This window comes from Palaemon carinicauda, chromosome 1 (assembly GCF_036898095.1).
Source record: "Palaemon carinicauda isolate YSFRI2023 chromosome 1, ASM3689809v2, whole genome shotgun sequence".
Lineage (NCBI taxonomy): Eukaryota > Metazoa > Arthropoda > Malacostraca > Decapoda > Palaemonidae > Palaemon > Palaemon carinicauda.
In genome coordinates, this window is record NC_090725.1 from 264,465,468 (window position 1) to 264,487,535 (window position 22,068).

General features: G+C 38.3%; 1 protein-coding gene across 1 annotated transcript in view; it reads left to right on the top strand.

Annotated features, from left to right (window-relative positions):
- Positions 1-3,913: 3,913 nt before the first annotated feature.
- Positions 3,914-22,068, top strand: part of LOC137639055 (coatomer subunit gamma-2-like) — a 65,310-nt gene continuing 47,155 nt past the window's right edge. Inside the window, exon 1 of the mRNA XM_068371378.1 lies at positions 3,914-4,070. Coding sequence (XP_068227479.1) covers positions 4,028-4,070 — 43 coding nt within the window. The 5' untranslated portion in view covers positions 3,914-4,027. The remainder of the gene's footprint in view (positions 4,071-22,068) is intronic.

Sequence of the window (22,068 nt, forward strand, 5' to 3'; positions counted from 1 at the left end):
TGCCGCCCAGTGAAATGGGTTATATGCCTTAGAAATGGTGCTAAAAGGAGCATTTCACTGGGCGGCACAGGAGGAGCCCAGAAAATGAATTGTCTACAGAGTTGAGAGGGTCTGAAATTGTTCAGAACCTAGAGAAAAGAAGGGGGAAAATAAGATAAAACCCCCTTATATTTGGGTAGGTCCCGGCAAGAGACTGCACTGAGAAGCACAGAGTATGCTGGAAATATTGTACTGTACAACCGTACACCCCAGCCACTGTTTTTAAGGTATGAAATACCAAAGAAAGAGCAGTCTGGCTATTCGGCTGTATTAGGTCGACTGCCGGCACGGGGCTGGCAGCCGGGGGGAGGGGTGCTTGTCCATGGAAGCTGCAGGAGCGTCGCCGGCAAGCCGGAGGCTGGTCCGGCGGGGTGAATCCATCTAAGGCTACACACTGAGTAGCAGAGAGGTAGGAGACACCTATAAGGGCGACTGTCGTCACGGCGGCGGGGTCGCTGGCAGGGTGGTGGCCTCCGGCAGCCGGCAGGCTGTCGGTGCTGGTGAACCTAGCTGGGTACATAAGATGGTGGGTTGTCTGAGATGTTGGCGGCCCCCGGCAGCCGGCAGGCTGTCGCCTTAGGTAATCCTCAGATAGGAACATCCTATGAAGTAGGAAGGTCACATGGGGTGCCGGCGGCTAGCGCCGGCAGGCGGAGGCGCCAGAGGACCGGTGCCATGATAGAAGAGAAGAGAGAAAGATAAGGAGGGATGGGGAAGGGTAATGTCCGATACCCGACCGGCTTTCCTCCGGAAGGAGTGCTCTCATGATAGGAGGGGATATGCCTATCATCCGGCGGCAGGGGGCCGGCAGATGGCTGGATGCCTATGGTAATCCAAGGGAGGATCAGAGGACACTCTTTCCAAGAGAGACAGCCCTTGCCCTTCAATGGCAGTTACAGCTTGTTGTTGGTAAATTGCCATTGAATGGATATTTTACACCTTTAAACCTCGCCGTAACAGTCCCCAGGCTCGTCTTCTTCCCTCTCTCCAGCCGATAGGGCACTAAAACTCCTCGGTCCTTTGTTAGGTGGGAGTCTAGTTGGGGCCTGAGCCAGAGATGTACAGATTGACTGACTATGTCGGTCAGCCGGTCACAACAGCTGCTCGTGCACGAATTTGGCGACCTGGGTTCAACTTCCAAACAGGTGAGGGTCATTGGGCGTAGGGTAACACAGTTGAGGTGCCATATCGGGATTTTAGGGTAGGGCAATGTTACGTTGTAAGAATGAGTAGGAGGCAGGATTTGGAGCAAAATACGAAATCTTGCAGTTCTAAGGAAATATATATACATAATAACCCTACCTGTTTTGGCTTACTAAAAATTAATGATTTAAATGAGCAATTAGCAATGGGATGGTGCGATGGCCATACATCTTAAAATTAATCGGACCTGAATAGGTACTGAGTCAGCAGTACTAACGTTAGATTCAAAACCAGTGTTATAATATAACTCAACACACGTAGTTTAAGGAAAGAACCATAGTACGTTGGCGTAAGGCTTTTGTTTTGCATTCCTACGCAGTGACGTCCGGTATTGTCAACGAGTTTAGTTGATTTAAAACAGTCATCCCAATGTTTTGGTAAAGAAAACGAAAAGTGTGTGAGCGAATGTTTAAGGGGTAACAACAATATTAGGAACTAGACCAAAATACTAAAGGAAAGAAGAAAATTGAAGATAAATTCTTCACAAGTAAATTTTCTATGGAGAATCACAACTAAAATCTTAAGAGTCATAAAGAGTTAAAGAAACTTTATCAATGGTGAGATCTGGATGTTGAGGAACCACAGTCCTCGACCAACTTATAGCCATACTTTGAGTTTTATTAGCATTCAACTTCATGGCCTTATAATTTGCATCATGCACTAATTTTAGCTAGATCTCTATTAATGGATTAAGCAACCCAAATCTACAATGAAGATATAGAATTGGTGCAAAGAGAGTAGCACTATTTGCATATACAATAAGCATATGCAATAATGGGCAAATAACACCAGATATCACATCCCTATACTTATTTTGGTGCCTATCAACAACAACTCTTGTGATCTATTACTTAAGGATTCAATAATAATGCTAAGAAAAGACCCGTCCACTCTAAGCTGTTTGAGGATGAAAACTAGGGAATCATAATGTGTATAATCATTCCGTTAACATTGAGGGTCTTTACTTATTATGGGTTCATGTTCTTTAAGGGGGAATTATAATGATTATTATCATTCCGTTTGAATGGAAAGGTCTTCACTTACTATGGGTTTAAGTTTGTTAAGGGGAATCATAATGTGTGTAATCATTCCGTTTGCATGTAAGAGTTTTTAAGGGTAAATGATAATGTTTTATAATCATTCTGTTTGAATGGAAGGGGCTTTACTAAGCATGGACTCTAGTTCTTTAAGGTGGAATCGCAATATGTAGGGTACAATCTTTCCCTTTGCATGAAAGGGTCCTTTTGACTGGCCAGACAGTACAACATTGAATCATTCTTTGTGGTTACTGCTCATTTTACTTTTGCCTACACATACGCTGAATAGTCTGGCCAATTCTTTACATGTTCCTCTCTGTCCTCAAACACCTGACAACACTGAGATTACCAAACAATTCTTCCTCTCTTAAGGGGTTAACTACTGCAATATAATTGTTCAGTGGCTACTTTCCTTTTGATAAGGGTAGAAGAGACTCTTTAGCTATGATAACCAGCTCTTCTAGGAGGACACTCTAAAATCAAACTATTGTTCTATGGTCTTGGATAGCGCCATAGCCTCTGTACCATGGTCTTTCACTGGCTTGGGTAGAGTTCTCTTGCTGGAGGGTACACTCTGGCACACTATTCTATATTGTTTCTCCTCCTCTTGTTTTTTTTTCTAGTATTTGTTGTTTATATGTAATAGGTTTGTTTTGATGTTGATGTTCTTGAAATATCTTATTTGAATTATTAATATCTTGTAATTTTCATATTTCCTTTCTTCACTGGTCTATTTTCCCTGTTGGGGTCCTCGGGCTTATAGATTCTGCTTTTCCAACTTGGGCTGTAGTTTATCAAGTAATAATAATAATAATAATAATAATAATAATAATAATAATAATAATAATAATAATAATAATAATAATAATCATCATCATCATGATAATAATAATAATGGTGGTGATGATACCATCTTTAGGGGGAATCGTAATATATTTTATTTTTACAATCGGTTTGTATGGTATGGTCTTTATCCATAACTATTCTCGTATCGACACGATTTGTTTGCTGCATGATGCGTAGCAAATATCTTAAATATTTTGGACGTTATGTTCTGATAACAAGGATAATACTTTCTCAGGGTAGGACACCTTTTATCAATGTCGATTCTGTGTTTATGTTTTCTAATTTGTTAAGTTTCACTTTGTATAGGTTGTAACAGACAGAACTACAGTAGCCAATCCTGGTAATAACACAATTAATATCAAGTTTCCTAGCAAAACATTCCTCCAGATATATAAATAAGAACAATGCTTGTGATGGGATTTTAGTCTCATTTTATCTCTCAATCTTATTTAACTGATATTCCATATAAGTTGTATAGCCATTTGGTTTAGACTTAATCAAACAGGTAGTTTGTAATATATATCTCAATTTATTTTCTTTGGATGATACGAGCTTTGAATTTTGAGCATGATATATATACTGTACATTATATATGGCTGCTATCTGTGACGTCATGTGGATTAGTTGGCTGACTTTAGAACGATGTAAACTACGATTGTTAGTTTTTATTTAGAAAATGTTAACATTTTAAGATAAACATTTCCTTCATAAATATACTATAGTTAGATACCCTTATTGGCCAATGTCAGTAAAGGGTTTTTCTGTCATTGTTTATTGACACATTTACGAAAACGGAACCATCGTTACAGTTCTAGGCCGACGTGGCTAACCAAAACAATCATCTGTCATACGGTGTTGCACTTACCTTTGGAAGAATTATTGCGGTGCCTTGAGACGAAATTATGATAGGATCTTTCAAACAAATGAAGAAAGATGAAGAAGATGGTTAGTGTGCCTTATTCTTTATACTTTGTGGTGTATGGTTGATACAATTATCGTTTATGCTACCTTACTGTAGTCTACTGAATGTAACAGTACAGTTCTTTACCTGGTCTTACCGGTAGTGTTAACTAGATATTGTTTCATTTTGAGTTCATTCAAATTGTAGAATTCAATATGATTACAGATTTGTGAATCTTAACAAAGTTACGACCACAGGACCCCTAAAACCCTGTTATCAAGTTCCAAATGGGGTGCCCACTAGCTACCGTAGAATCAGTTTTTTTTTTCAAGTAGGCTATATGGTGCAGGGTTGCCAGATTATTTCGACTGAATTATCGTATATGAGCCTTATAAATTGTCGTTTTTCAACCAAAATTATCGTACACAGTTTCAATATGATTATTAGGGTGTTACATGATTGACTTATTTCAAAAGATTTTAGTATAATTGTTTAATTAAACCCACACACACCTACATTGTTTATACCTTAGGTATGTATCGTACATCGTACCGGACCCAAAATAATCGTACATGTACGATAATTATCGTACGAATGGCAACCCTGATATGGTGTTTTCACCCGTTTACTTTTCAGACATAGTTAGGCATGGTTAGATAAGAAATAGATGTACAGAGTTTAAAAATTACTCGACAATTTATTTTTGTAATTTGTCAAAAACATTTAGTAAATATACTTTAATTTCTTGTCAAATACGTGAATCATATATCTTAATGGTTTTATTGTACAAGAACACTATGTTCCCCACAGGATTTTAAACAGCATATATCAATTAATGATTACGAGTTTATTAGGTTTCACGATTAAATCTGAGGCGGTTGGTCAAAATAAAAAGTGTTGCTTCGCCACCTCTTTGGAGTTTTCTAAGTCCGGTTTTGATCCGCACCATGACATGGGTAGCTCCTGCTTCGTTTCCAAACTTTCCCTATAGATAGAGCCCGTGTCATCCCATGCTAAGTATCATTCATTTTTACAATTTAATGCTGTCCCATCAATATACATTCTTACCTTGCTTAAGTTTGTAGTTGGTTGGGACACGTCCTTTACAATGGCATTTGATACTGCTGTAATAATTATCATGAATTGTTAAGCAGGGAAAAGGTTGTTTTAATGCGTCGTTCACTGAAGCCACGGCCAAGTTACTTGATCCTAAAATTTCCCCCAAGCATTGCTTCCTAGGCTGGTGGCGTAAACCTGAACATTTATTGATGTTTGGACTTGAGTTTTTGCTAATCCTAACAATCTACATTCTTAACCGGTTGATTAAGCCAGTGTCAAACAATCTACCTGAACTAACATTTCGTTTCCGTGCGTTTGTAGGCCTACTTTTGTTGGCCACGTGATTTAACAATTTTTATCTACCAACCCCTCGTGACCCATGGATAGACGTGTTCCCCATAGTTTTTCTTTGAGCTGTGTGGTTAAGTTTATTACTCGTATAGATCAGCTTGATGCATTGAGGGCATTAAGGTTTTTAGGCCTACGGGACTATAGCGGCTACGAATATTAAGATAATCCTGAGTACCTTCTTTATTATTACAATGTGGTTAAGATATAATTTAGAGTGCTGCCCATCGCTTGTAGGTCAGGTAAGGGGGGAAGTTTGGGTTAGTTGTCCATTTTTCCCGCACATTTCCGACATTCATGTGCTGAGTGGTCCTAGTATGTAGTTTGTTGGGACAAGCATTGACAAATTTAGTGAATTCATTATTTCATTCTGTTAAACTTCCCGTGAAAAATTAGATTGCTGACGATTTTTACTTTATTTTCTGACGATCGCGACCCTGTCCTAGTATTGTATGTGAACTTAATGTTTGGTAGGGTGGTTGGAGAATCGATTCCTATCGTGGCGAACAGCTATGAATACACCATTTCCAGGCGCAGGGGGGGGGGTAAACATGCCCTTTTTCTTGTATTTCCCATATAATAGGTGCTTTTGTGTGAAATAGTGGTTTTTATTTGGGGGGGGGGGTAGCTGGAGTTTGGAGTCCAATAGCTCAAAAATGGTCATTTGCCGCCAGTTTAAACCATCATAAACGTTGAAAACGCCATTTCCTGGCGGGGGAGGGGTGACCCGCAGAAACATGTTCTCCAAATGTGTGTTTTTGTGTGAAATAGTGGTTTTTTAGGGGACTGAGATTAGGAGCCCAATATCTTAAAAAACGGTCATTTGTCGCAGATTTAAACCATCAGAAATGTTCAAAATACATATAATTACAGTGTTTTATTCTTTTATGCTAAGAATCATATTGTATTCTTAGAAAAATTTACCATTTTTCCTACTCGCTATCTTGTGTTCTATGCATTTCAGACTGTGATTATTGGGGCAAACCACCCGTTAATGAGTTTTTGGACCCCCTTATATAAAGACTTATGGTGGACCCCAGTGGGAAACCAGGGTTTTTTTGGGTGGGAAATGTCATAAACAAGTGATTTGCAGCGATAATAATGGACAGAAATGCAAAATAAGCACAAGATAACCGGTTGGAGGAAAAATATATGGTTCATACAAGTGGCTAAAAATAGGCCAAATTGTGATTGTTCAACTCTTTTGAGATTTGAATAAGGGTACAAAACCTAACAAAGCTACCTAGCATAACCTAACTTAGTAGTTCCCAGGTCACAATCCCTAGCCGGGGGTCAAGCCTCCTGGACCCTCCATCCCAGGTCACCACCCCTAGCCGGGGGCTAAGCCTCCCGGACCCCCTTCCCAGGTCACAACCCCTAGCCGGGGGCCAAGCTCCCCGGACCCCCTTTCCTAGCGGGGGCCAAGCTCCCCGGACCCCCTTTCCTAGCGGAGGCCAAGCTCCCCGGACCCCTTTCCTAGCGGGGGCCAAGCTCCCCGGACCCCTTTCCTAGCGGGGGCCAAGCTCCCCGGACCCCCTTCCTAGCGGAGGCCAAGCTCCCCGGACCCCCTTCCTAGCGGAGGCCAAGCTCCCCGGACCCCCTTCCTAGCGGAGGCCAAGCTCCCCGGACCCCCTTCCTAGCGGAGGCCAAGCTCCCCGGACCCCCTTCCTAGCGGAGGCCAAGCTCCCCGGACCCCCTTCCTAGCGGAGGCCAAGCTCCCCGGACCCCCTTCCTAGCGGAGGCCAAGCTCCCCGGACCCCCTTCCCAGATCTTAATTGGTTTAAAAAAACCACCGAGCAGATACTTCATTGTTAATGCACAGGAAGCTCCTCAAACCGATTGGAAACAAGCATGCACAATAAGTCCCTTTTAGTCTCAGATGTAAACAATTACTTAAGAGTGAAAAACATACCCCACATTTTAATCGACTGATGCGTAATTTATTATGCCCCAGCCCTGAATAAACATAGACAAAAATACCGAACTAGCCAGCAGTCGTTCATTTCTTATAGCGAATTTCAGTTTCACAAATAAAGTATCATATATTTACCTATTATGAGCCAAAGACTAATAACAATAGATATGTTATGCTTTAATTTTTAGCCACGTACATGTACCACATATTTTTCATACTTATCTTGTAATTTAGGCATTTCTGACAATGATTATTGTAGACAAAACACTTGTTTATGAGTGTTTTTGACACCCCTTATATAATGACAATTTTTGGGGACTTTAGTGGGAAACCAAGGTATTAGGGTGTGAAATGCCCAAAATGAGTCATTTGCAACAATAATGATGGTCAGAAATGCATAATAAACACAAGATAATGAGTCAGAAAATATATAGTTCATAAGTGGCTGGAAATTAAATAGTTCATAACTGGCTGGAAATTAAAGTATCATAATTATCTATGATGCATTTCATGTCCTTCTAATGGGCTTTCCTCCGCCATGACTTGCTACGCTCACAAAATTAACATAACCTCAGTGCTTTTCTGCTATTGACAGGTATCTAGCTGCTGGTCGTTTACACCTTGCTATAAGTTTTAACTGCCTTGTTCCAGCTTTACTGTTATCTATTCTTGTAGGTAAATGGCTTAAGTTTGTATAGTCAGGAAAAATACAAATTACTCTAAAAAATTTGAGATTTTTTAGGCATATTGCTAAGTTTAACCCTTCCATAAAACTTGAACAATGTAATTTCGGTGATTAACAACATCAAAGCTGTTCAAAATACTATAAAAACACCAGTGACACTGATTATTTCCTCTAAAAGGTAAATGGCCCATAGTTTTAGATGCGTAAACATAGACATCTTTCTTAAATATCAATTATAAAAGAATTGTTTCAAATGTGTAACTTAGTTGCGGGAGGATCTAGTATTAAAAGGGTTGAAGTTGTATAGGTAGGTGAGGGGCAAAAAGAAAGTCTCAAGACGGTAAAAGCCGTTCTGATTGGATGTTGCAAATGGCTGAAAGTACTTATGATATAGGAAATAGGAAATCAAAATTTGGACAGAAATTACATGAACTGTTCTCAGTGATATTGTGTTATGGTGACCAAAACAGGCCGAGTAAAAAGAGAATTTTTACAAAACCGTGTATCTAAGTTATTCTTAACCAGTGAATTAGGAAATGGGGTTTAGACTTGAGTTATAGGGAGAGTATTTTCAACTATACTACAGAAAACCAGTTTAGGAATATTGTGCTACAGTATAGCAAAGCAAAACTGTTATGCCTAAAGACCCTGACGTGTTCATACTTCAGTTTTGTTTTGGCAGCTGTGCATCCAAGAAGTGCTTGTGGTGACTACAATGATTTTAAAAGCTTATTCCAAAATCACTACAAAGATTTTAAAAGTATATTTCCAAATCACTACAAACTTTTTAAAAGCTTACTGTTTTTGAAAATTAAACTATCCTAAAAGGTTTACCACATTTAAGAAGTGACAGAATTACTATTAAAAGCTTAGAAAATGGTGTAATGTGTTTACCAGATGCATTGTGAAATTATGCACCAAATGGTCAAGATTTTGACCACCTAAGATGAACAAATTATAGACTTCATATAAAAAAAAAGTTTCAGAAATAGTATAGGTTAACCCTCAAGTGGTCCTGGCTGTGACAAAATTGATGACAGACTCATGACTTGCAAACTTTTATAACATTAACAATAACGTTATGTGTCAACCTACTTATGTTTGCTTAATGTTGATTTTTTTAGCGTAACTATCATAGAAATAGGCATGGAAATAAACTGAAAATTGCATTAGAATGCTGAATTAATTTTCTATACAGTACTGTATAGCTACATAAACAAATGGGGCACCTAGTGCTTTGTCAGATCCTCAGACAGTTAAAAGACTAACTGAACCTAACCCAAGGCACAGAACTTGTTTAAAATCAAAGAATATACAGTAAAGCAAGAAAATAAAGTACCTCTGGTATAGAAAGACATTTGTGAATTGATGATCTTTTGAAAATTGAAACGGAGGATAAGAAGAAGACGTAATGTAAATAATCTAATTGACACTTCATCACTCAGAAAAGCTTGGCTAATTTGCAATGATGAGAAAATGCATAAATGTAATGACAGTAAACCTGTGAATTTTTTCCTTTGAAGATTGTAGGAGAAACACTTCATTCTAAGCAGTTGAAATTATACTGTATAACTGGAACATTTTTTATACTGTATATAGTTTTACTTATGAGCGTCTTACAAAAACATAAAAATGTAGGTAAATAAATGTGTATAAAAGCAATCAATAGAAGGAGCACATTGGTGTAACTCAATGTAATTTGTGATAAATTATGACAAACCTGAATACAATTTATGGTGAATTCAATTTGTTCCTACCCGAATACAAACCATTGTACATTTAATGTGAGTATGACTTCAGGGAAGTTGGAACAGCTGTTAACAAGGTAGTTTTAACTGTTGACAGGTGGCAGGGAAGGTGCAATAACTATTGGCAGGTAAGGCTTGTGCACCTGTTAGCTAGCTAGATGAGGAAAGAAGTTATGAAGCAGAGTACAGGACATTCTTTGCTCGTGGCTGGGCAATGAAAACTTCACTAGGAGAATTCAAGTAAATTAACCACCTCCTGAGGTGATTCTGTTCTAGGATGCATACAAGGAGAGAAAAAGATGCCATCTTCTGCATATGGTGACTTAGAAGGGATACTTCATGGGTTGGAGCCTCCAAGAACACCAATTATTTCGGGCTGTGGGAAACCGTCATAAGTTCCTATGCCCATGGGCTCCAAAAGGGAAGAATAACCCAGTGAGGAAAGGAAATAACCTATATATGAGAAGTAAAGAATATAAAATGCCTTAAGGTCAGTAAAAACATTAAAGTATGTCACATATAAACTAAGAAGACAGACTCATGTCAGCCTGTTTAACATTCGCAGCAAGTTTGTACTTCTGAAGTTTCACCAATTGAACTGCCTGATTAGAAAGATCATTCCACAATCTTGTCACAAGTGGAACAAAGCTTCTAAACTACTTATGATGGAGAAAGCAAGACTCTTAGAAATAACTACTTACAAAGTACTATGTACAGGCTGGCACAGTCTGGGAAGATACAAATGCAAGGGATGGTCAGAATTAGGAAAAATATTATGCAACATGCGTAAGGAAGTACTTATTGAACAATGATGACAGAGATTTATGTTCAGAATAGGAATAAGATATGTGATGCAATGGCCTACTCTAACCCTGCCTGCATCCCTATGACCAGATGTTAAGGGGTTGACAGGAATGATGACTTTTGCTCCTCTTAGGACCAAAGTTCATTGAATTTGCCCTCAGTTAACCAAGTCAGTTTTGGTTATTGGGGCCTCCTCCCTCCTTAGAGTAAGTCTCTTATTAAAGTTTGAGGGTTTGTTATCAAATTTCAAAGGAAATTAGTATTTTTTTCTAACCATAAAAACCTGAGACCTTTGAAGTTGCACAGCCTGCCAAACACCACACAAGCACCTTGGTCAAAGTGTGGGTTGCGCAGCCTGACGGCTGGGTGCGACTAAACCACCACTCAACGACCAACTATGTTTATTTTGTTGAAAGTTTCAGCTTTGCCTATGTTATACTCCTGGTCCCTGATGGCCTTCAACAATATTTGTCCTTGGTAGGTAGATGGAATATTTACATTTATTGCAAATCGGCATCATTGAATTGTAATTTAATGACATTTTATTTTGCTTAACTCCAAGCTTCTGTAAAGAAAATCCATGAAATTTTCATATGGCCCAAAAGCTATAAATCAAAACAGACAAAAAATGCTTTGCATAAAATCACTGCCTCCAGCTTCCCTAAGAAAAATATGATCTGTCGAATAATTTGTTTGTCATCAGCGTTTTTTGTCTATGTGGATGCTGTGAGGAGAGATGCACAAAATTCTGTAGAGATGTAATTCCAAAAGGCTAAATTGTAAATAGATTAAACAGCTAAGAAAACATATTTTCATGATTTTCATGTAGGATAGTTGTGAGGGAGGAATCAGAAAGAAGCAAGATGACAGCTAGTATAGAAAATCAAGAATAAGGGAAAATTTTATAGGCAAATAGACCAGACAAATTCACACTAAATTTGTTTAAAGAGTATCTTCAGAGCTCATTAATTGTTTAACCCTGCAGAGGGAAGACTTGTTAAATTAACGAGTTATTATAATTTGGAGATTAAAAGCACTTTGTATGGCCCATTAAAAACGCACCAAATCATGTAAGTAAGAAGTAAAGAGGGGAAGCAGCGCTTCTTAATTGGTAGGTCAATTGCTCTAAATTACTTGTAATGTTAGAATAAAATGGGGGAAGCAAAAAATTAGAGCTATAAGATTCAATATATACTTGATTCTAAGTTTGCTACTATCAATGTTTGGTGATATAATTTTCCCCGTGTGGTCCTTCCAAAGTCCAAATTTATAATAAAAAGTGGAATAGTGTTTTATATAATTTTCCTTGGTCTTTCCAAAGTGCAAATTTCTTAATAAAGTTGAATAGTGTTTCATATAATTTTCCTCTTGTTGTCTTTCTAAAGTGCAAATTTATTAATAGAAAGTGGAATAGTGTTTCAATACTCTGTATACCCAGTTTCCTATAATGATCAGTTGTAGAACCTTATTATACTGTATAATTTTAGTATGTTCCTAGAACTCCACATTATTCAATGATTCCTGCAGCCTATTTGCCAAAGATTTGTAATCAAACTTCCTTTTTAGAGGGAATTAACTATTGTATAGTATTTATACAGTACTTTACCGGGTGTATTCTAAACGGTACCAAAGGTTTTTTGCTGCATTTCTTAAGCCTCCTAGTTATATTACTTTCCATTTTTTTTTTCTCTTTCCTTTCATGTGCTCTCACCTTACTGTCCAACTAACCTTGCTTGTCGAATTTCTTCATTTAAGAACAGATCTTTTTAGATGAACCTATGAGTGTCTAGTATAGTGTGAATGGTTTGATTAAAACTCAAAAACCTCCCAGACCTAGTAAACCTCACCTGACCTGTTCATAGAGTCCTACCCTTGTTATTCCCCATCTTTAGATTGGACGTCCTCTTGTCTTAAGTATCCCCTCAAAGCACAAGGAGTTAAAAAGGGTGAATCCTATTCCTTAGCTATTATTGCACCTTTTCCTATGATTAGATTACATGCACAAGTTTATGTTCAAGTAAAATTTAAAGTGAAATAATTTATTGTAAATCATGCAGATTATTTATCAAAGATTTTTTGCCTGAAATGTTTGGTGTATTCTATGTGATACTGAGGTTGACGAGATTTGTTTCTTAAATGTGTTTCCTCTTCCGTGCATAACCTCTAGCGAGATATGTAGCATAATTGATCTTTGAAGGTGGCAATTGGAATGTGCTTCTTAATGTGTTTTCTCCTAATCCTCTTGCAGTGACTCCATCCCTCGTCTTGTTTGTCCTTGATCACCGTGGTGTCTATCACAAGCAGGCTAAAGGTGGTACTATATTTACTTGCAATGCCTGTATATTCACAGGAGTTATTTCGTTACTCTTAACATCTAATATCCTTTGGTTCGGAAGGCTTCAGTTTTGAATTTCGGCTCTTGCTTGTTCTATTTTAGCATATTATTTGCCTTAGGCTTCTTTTGCTGCAGAACACCCTTATTTAGTACAGTATTTCATTTGGATTTTGAGCTGAAATTTAAGCTAATGAGGTATTGATTCCAATTTTCCTTGACTAATAATAATCTTAGAAGCTTTGTATCTGCTGAGATATACACTCAGAATATTGTTTCTAAACCCCAGTTTTATTTGGTGAAACACGTAGATCTTGTACTGTATTGTAACTGCAGGCATTGTGCAATGCAAAGAAGGAATGATTTCTTGCTGAAAGTTGGTCATTTTAGTTTAGGCCTTATGGTTATGAGGTGCAGATGTAGGCATATGGCATCCCATGTAGATGTTTTAGGGTTGGAGTTGCAGTACTACAAACCTAATGATAATAACCTTAGTAGAAAGATACCTTCTTATACTACTATTATACAATAAGGTAGCTCATGTGAAAGAACTAGACAACTTTGTTCCCTTATTCATCCTTCAACAGTTGGATCAAGGATGAATTCTGTGCCGAAAACTTCCGGTGTTTACCAGTTTTATAACCAAACAGAAAACCTATTAGCTCTGCATCAAACCCCACACACTCAGTACTCCACTCACCCTATTCATGGGCACACACATGCATCCCTGAATGTCCATTCCATTTCAGTTCTTCATCCATTCCACCTCTCCAGCTTTTCCCATGACTGAATCTCGTGCCCCCCATTATTTCCAAATCCATATTTTTTATTAATATGTTTCCCTCTCTTCTTTTCACAAACCATTTTAAAACATCCATATCTATCAGTTCATTATGCCAACCTTTTTTTATCCATGTTGTACCTCATGCATTTTTAACATGTCTGTCCATCACATATACTACACAAACATTTCAATATAGTGAATTTGTGCCCTGAAACAGTTCTCCCACTTGCATTCAATAGCCATTCTCATTAACTATACACAATTTGACCATAGGAAAACTTATAAAAATTTGTGGTACAATTCTCAATGTTACACGGATCAGGGTTATTCTTTACCCATGATAATGGATAATTGGTGAAATAATGCAAGAAACTAGAATTGCAACTGTATATTCTTGATAAACTACGGTAATTTACAATAATAATGACATTCCTCATTAAGCAAAATGTATAAATCGTAATACAGTAGTTTATGATTAGGAGTTGTACCAAAATAAGGTTTGCTTAAGATATAAGAAAATTTTGTAAGATTCTCAAGTAACATTTACAGTTACCACAAATTAAGTAATTTATATTAGTTCCAAAACTTCTATCAACAAATTTGATTACAAAATTGACATTTCAGTCATCAATATTTTCTTTACACCATATTACGATACACAGGAATTTTGTTATGGCTAGCAGAAATATTTGAACTTATGGAATTGGGCATAAGGGGCAAGCAAATCTCTCTAGGCTTCTCAAACCGTCTTGAGTTGAATATAGAGCATTAGAGTCCTGAAAGGAAAAGACGGAGAATTTTAGGGCGAGAGGACTACAATTACTGAAAGTACATCTACAGTTTGACCTGTAATACATTAGTAGGAAACATTGGTTTAATTTATACTGTACATCTAAATCATTGGGAATAAACCAATATTTCTGCTTCACATAAAGAGCTTCAATGCCTTTTTATTTTTTTTATTTTTACCAATAATTGATTCCATTCAGGAGAGTTTGCTCATCAGTTTTGCACATACTACAATTTTAATACCTGTAGCACTTATTTTCTCTCAAAATTTGCACATACTGTATGTTGTTGCTACCTTCGTTGCGTCCCATACTGTGTGATAAATCATATCTCATAATCTGTCATAATAAGGAAAATATAATCCTAAGAATTCAATCACAAATTTACGGCTTCAGTACTTTTGCCATCTGCGTCAACATCAAGGTATCCTTTCTAGTTTGTTTACCCTCATACCTAACCCTTTTTTTTTTTTTTTTTTTTTGCTCTGTTACTCCCAAATTTATCCTTCTTTGTAAAAACTTTTTCTATGCTATTCACAGTCATCATTGTATCATAAGCAAACACTATCCACGCTACACACTACTTCATGTCATAACATTGGTCTCGCATATCTTTTCCTTATTCTAACATCTTGCATCACTCCACTTATGAAGATATTGTGGACTTATGGTGGACATCACATGCCCTTATCTCAGAATCCCCTTTTCAATCAAATCATCATTCTTCCATTGATATATCTCAACAATTCATTCTTTTGATCATAAAAGCTCTAAGTATAGATATTTTCAGCACCCTCTATTGCACATCTCACTTAGCTTTATTAATTTTTCTAGGTACCGTACACCATGTATACATGGTGTTCAATTCAGACTACTGTACAGCAAATCTTTTTTTTGCACCTGTTACCTGGGTGAACACTTGATTTACAAGAATATTCCATATTCTTACCCTTATTGCTTTTCCCCAATAAATTCTTTTGTCTTCTGTGCTAATCTCATAATCTAAATACTATCACATATCTTCCATTTTTTATATCAAGTACTGTACAGTAATGTACAGTAATTTTTTGCTATAATTCTTGCTACTTTTTTCAACAATCTCATACAGTGAATCAGTTATTACTTATATCTATTCCTTTGGAAGCATCCCCACATCGTAATTCCTTGTAAATCTTAAATAGCCATCTAATAACAATTTAATCCTACAGGAATACAAACCCTTCTCCTTTAATAGGAATATGATTTGAGCGAAGCTGTTTACAGATTTTAAATTTTTAACGAGGTAGTGATAGTTACTGCTGGGTGGCATGAAGTCCTATCCACCCAACAAGCCACCAATTTTCCACTTTGATTTTAGCTATGGTATAGTTTAATTATACTTCCAACATCCTCAACTGGCTGTTTTAATCTTTTGCTTGACATTTACATAAATTTTTGGCAGATCATCGTGTGCAAGGGCTATCAAGGAAGAAGACGGGTTTTGCAGTTAATTCCCGATAATTATAACTGGGTGACAAATGTCTGTGCAAGCTAGTAATATCTACATAAGTGTTCTTGTTTGACAACACAGTCAGCTTTTTGTCATAGCAGATTTTCACATAGCAGTTTTGATATTCCACTATGCTGAGATTGTATAGTACTGTATTGTGAATAAAGTTTTGATTCTTAGCAGAACCTTGCAGTCGGGACTGGTGAGGCAGCCCAATGTTTTCTAACAACCTGCTTTTCTTTGCACGCAGCCTTTGGCCTATTTCCCTCCCTGTGCAACTCCACATCTGTGGCTGACACACTCATTCTCACAGTATCATTCATTGCAAAATCATATCCCACAAGTGTTGGTCAAGCAACTATTGTAAAGTTACAGCATACTGTTAAAGTAATTGTTTTGAGATAAATATTCATATCTTTAATGAAATAGAATTAAAATATTTACAGTACAGTACAGTATTGTATACAAAATACTACACTGTACATAGATACAGGGTACTTATTAGGTAATGAGCTGGTTAAGACAGTGTTCACATAGTCTATGTTGTTTCATCTTAGCTAATTAAGCAGTACTGTACTGTAAACATATTACAATTATATACACTATAGTATCATTAGTGTTGTTAGAAAGGAACAATAGTATTTTGTTGTTACTCGAATATAAAGAGAGTGACCTGACAATGATTTTCATGTTATGAGTCATATTACCTTATACTGAAGCTGTGTTAAGCCCTGTCCACCCGATCGAGCATGCCCAATGGGCTAGCAGTAATACCAGACCACAGTAGTTAGTTAGAATGAGGGTTAATGACGTCAGAAGCGGAAAACCACAGACAGGGATCTGGCATCATACAGTGTTGCCAGATCCCTGCCTTTAGTTTTCCCGCTTCTGACGTCATCAACCCTCATTTTCACTAACTATTGTGGCCTGGTATCACTGTTTGCCCGTCGGGCATGCTCGATCGTGTGGACAGCGCTTTAGTATTGTACAATTACCTTTGTGAAGTAATATTTACTACAATACCGGGGTAAAAAAACTTGTCTAAACAGTGTAATGCAGTAAGGTAGTTAGGGGGGTTAATTGACCGCGTGTAGGCAGTGGTCACTTGTGTTATGAGTTGACTCACTTTAAGGCACCATTGTTATGCAGTTTTTGTTTATTGTGGGCGTGTCTGTTGTCTAACCACCGCTATAACAGAAGACTGAGTTTACAGAGGAAGAGAAACTTAGGATCGTTCTTCTTGTGTGTGTTCACGTTGAAATCTTACCTTCACAACAAGGTTTCCGTGTGCCAGCAAACAGGTTGTTTCCTTATTATTTTCCACGATTGTCATTTCCCGCAAGAAATATTTGATCGGGAATCCTGCGATGGTTTACTACAATCAGGGACCTTGAGATAGTTTATAGTGATCAGAAACCATATGATCACTTACAGCCTTCTGAAACCTTACGATCATTTACCACGATCAGAAACCTGAAGATTGTTTATTGTGATCGGGAACATTATGATCGTTTAGCGTGATCAGAAACCTTCATGATTGCTTACCACATACTGGGACCTAACTACCACCTGATGCTATCATTCTGAAGGAAGGAAAATCTCTCATCACCTGGGTTCAGGAGTTAGTTGCCAGGATCTGGAATACAGGTGGCCATGAGTTCAGCTTTTCTTCAGCTCTTCCCTACGAAGGCAACTAGCACAGACTTTCTTATTCGTGGGGTGGAACACTGTCTCTTCCTTCAGTATGGAAGGAACAAGAAAGATTTTAAAACCCTGTTCTTTCTGTCTCTGGAACAATCTTGACACACATTTTTACAAGGATATGAGACAACCACCCCAGTTTCAATCGCATGAAGCCAGAATATTAGATGTACCATATCATCTTTGGAAAACTTTTCATTGGGTCAAATATTGAGAGCAGGTGTCTAGAAGCATCAGACCACCCTCACAACTCACTACTCACAGGAATGCGCCTAAAGGTTACTGTACACCCTTACCATGGGACCTGTAGTACAGTACTGTAGCTGCTAAACAGGTAGTGTAGCAAACCTGGCTCCCGCAAAGGACAAAGTAGCAGCACATCTAAGATGGTGTTGCATTGTCAGTCTAGGATGAGAGTGAGAATTTCTGGCCAATTTTTCTTTTCCTCTCCCTTGGTATGAAGCTTACCTGCAAGTTATTGTAAATCATAAATAGTAATAGGCCAAGGAAGAATTCTTTGGGTTCTCCGCTTGTGAGGGCTGCCCACTCTGAGGCTTCTCCATTGGTTACAACTCCTTTTCTGTTTGTCAGCTAGTCTTCAATCCATTCAGCTGGCTCATCAATGATGCCTATTGCTCTAATTTAAACAATTACTTTGTTCCAATACGGAGACTTACCTCGAACTACTTTCTTAGGAGGTACCCTACTTTCGTTTTCTGTGAGGACTCTAGGAGGTACCCTACTTCCGTTTTCTGTGAGGACTATAGGAGGTACCCTACTTCCGTTTTCTGTGAGGACTATAGGAGGTACCCTACTTCCGTTTTCTGTGAGGACTACCTCAGGCGGAAGGATACGTGCCCTGAGGCTAGTCCCGAGCCAGGTCGCGTGTTAGCTTGGGTCTCGACCCTCAGTAAGTTCTCTGGTCGCGTCATGATACCATCCCGACGCTCTCCTTTCTCAGTGCGACCTTTTGTGTCCCCGACTCGCGTGTCCCTTTGTGTCCCCGACTCGCGTGTCCCACGTGGTATCCCTGTACTTTCCCTTGTGTTCTTGCGTGTTCGCTTGATTCCCTTGTGCTTTCCCAAGTGTATTCCTTATTCTTTCCCTGCGTTCCTGTGTCTTACGGTGTTGTGTTGTGCATAATGGAGCATGCCTGCCGTTGTCCTGGGCCTAGAGCCGGGAAGTCGTGTGGAGCGTTTTGTCCTAGCCGGAGGTTGACCCGCATTCCCTTTGCTCTTCGTGTAGGGGTAGAGTGTGCTCTCCGTCGGACATGTGTCCGGAGTGTGTGTCGTGGAGTGAAATCCAGTGGGTTCATTTTATACGAAGAAGAAGTAGTCCGCTAAGCGATCTCCCAGGAAGGCGAGCACCTTTCGCCCTTGACGTCGCCAGGAGGGAAGTCTGACGGTGTTTCTCTCCCATCTTCCCCTACCCAGAGTAGGGGACGAGGTAAGTCCGTTGTAGGGAAGAAGCCGATGGCTCTTCCCCAGGAGTCTAGTCTTCGAGATGTTGGGGTTGCTGACTCTTTGCAGGCAAGTGGGGGGCCTGAATGTGTTTTTAGTGGGGTCTTGGAGACTCTGCCCTTGTGCTTGGGGGGCACGTCTCGTCAGATGACCCCATGTGGGGTAAAAATATATCCATCTTTTGTAATTCATGAAAGAGGAATGTGGTACTTTTTTACTGGTAATATACATTGTTGGGCTGGATTGAAATTTAGGAGCTGAGAGGATTAGGAGTTTCTTAATTATTTTTTACCTTTTTCATACATCTGAATACTGTTAATGTCATGTCTTCCATGGTAATATGGTATTCAGCTTAGAAATCCTACCCACTTACCCACCACAATGTTGTATTTCATGTAGATACATGTATCTGAATTTAATTGACTTTGGGTAGAATAACAAAATGGCAAAGACCATAAGAGGAAGGTGTACTGTATTCTTCCTAGTCCTAACTGCTCCTCTTACCATCAGGAGCAAAGGGGTATCTCGTATGATATGGCATACATTTAATCCTTTCCTGGTTCCTATTATAATTGAGGTCTCCCTTCTTTGAATGAACAGTGCACACATCCTAGGTAAGTGTTGAAATATTTAATTTTATGAAAATTATATTATGCCATTCACTTGATTCATTTGCTATACAATGTCAGTTCTTTAATAGTTACTTGACAGAGGGGTCATCTAGAAATTCAAAAGTAGCCACTTTATCAATTGCACAAAAGTTGCACCATTCCATCCTATAAGTACGACTTCCAACATATCAATATTACATGACTAACCTGGTCTAGAATGATGCAATGACATTGGCATTGCAAAGGTCTCAAAGTGTTAAGTCTGACTTTCAGACCTTAAAATCAAAGTTAATGATCCCAATCTCATGTAGACTGGTAAACATGATCCATTTGGGTTGAGGACTTTAAACCATTGAAGGTTGTTAGCTCAAAGACAATAGTTAGAGGATGTGCAAGGCGTTTCTAACATGGTTTATTAACATATTTGGACTATTTTTCTGGTTATGGTGTGTAGTAAGGATGATAGGGACAGGATAGCCATATAAGCAAGTAGAGGCTTGATGATAAAGCAGGTGGAACAATTTCCTGGTAGATATTTGGGATGTACCATAATTCAGGAAGGAGCATGTGAGGTTGAAATTGGGAATAGGATAAAAGCAGCCTTGGGGAAGTGAAGGGAGGTAGCGGGAGTGGTATATGATGAGAAAATAACAATAAAGCTGAAAGTCAAGATCTATAGCGCAGTAATAAAACCAGTGTTCATGCATGTATTGAAAATGTGGGCTCTTAAGAGAAAAAAGGAAGCAAACCTTGAGAGAACAGAAATGAAAATACGGATGTGGATTATGGGAATATCACTGCTTGAAACATTGGAAAATAATGAAAATAAGAACAGCAGGTGTATAAAAGGTTACACAGGGGATAAGTGTCATGCCTGAGATGGCGTGGGCATGTGTTCAGGATGAATGATGTGGATGGGGTGAGGGGGCCAACCTTAATATGTGGATAACGGTGGGAAAGATGACTGTCTATATTAATATTCTTTATTTGATGTATTGGTAGAACTTTGAGGTTAAAGGATCTCTCTCTCTCTCTCTCTCTCTCTCTCTCTCTCTCTCTCTCTCTCTCTCTCTCTCTCTCTCATATTTAACTCAATGATTAGAAAGTTGAATTTAATAGCTTTTCTAAGGTTTATGTACAGTATGACATTGTTTTTAATTAAGTACTGCTTCAAATCTATATTACATTCAATTTTTCAACTCAGGTTGTTTATTCCATGAAATCTCTTATTGGTTTGTGTCATTTGTTTTGATGACTCAAAAATAATTACATGTTTACAGTATACTGGAATTGGTGTTTGGTCTGATACAAGTTGACTTGAGTTTTGTCAACTTCTTCATATCCTTACATACCTGCATAGCAGATGTATATGATATTTTAGCATTTATGTACTGCACTGTATACTTTTACAATACTTATGAAATTAGTATCTAATGATTTGTACTAGTAACTTGATATGTGATATGAAGTCTATCCCAATCAAGCTGTTTATAATTTTCTCATATCCATTTCTATATTTACTGTAGAGATATATACTGTATATATATATATATATATATATACACAGTGATACCTCGGTACTCGACCGTAATCCGTTCGGGATCAGTGTCCGACCTCCGATTTGTTCGAGTACCGAAACCTTTTTTCCCATAAGAAATAATGATATTTATTTTTATACGTTCCTACGCACTCCAAAATGCTCAAAATATTAATAAAACGTGTACCTAAACAACAATAATTATTTAAATGTGTACGAAATTGGTCGGAAAACTATATAAAACAATTTTAAACCATTTACTGTACATACCTTTGAGCAGCGGTTCGATGGCATACAGGAATGGATGTGGAGAGGATGGAAGGGGGAGGTTACTGCTTGGAAGGAGAGTCCCCTTTCATGATGTGGCTGGGTAGTTCTCCTTCAGGGGTTTTTTCTCTCTGCAGTAAAAGGTAGGGCAAATCTCCTTCAGGGGTTTTTTCTCTTCTGTTTCTCTTCTTTGGAGGGGAATCAGGCTGGGATGTAGCAGCTCTCTTTTCTTTTGTGAAAAACATGTCAATTGTCAGCTGCTTCTTTCTGTTCTGCACTATTCTTCTAAAGTGAGACATAACATTATCATTAAAGATGTTCACTGCCCGGTTTGCTACTGCTGTTTCCGAACTGGCCTGATCTGAACTGGCTGCCTCCCCATGCCTAGTCACACGGTGAATACCAGTTCTGTTCCGGAATTTTCGAACCCGCCCCTGCTTGCTTTAAAAGTAAATGGCGAATCACTTTCACTAGTACTGGCACTTTTCTTCACCAATTCTTCATAAATATGAAG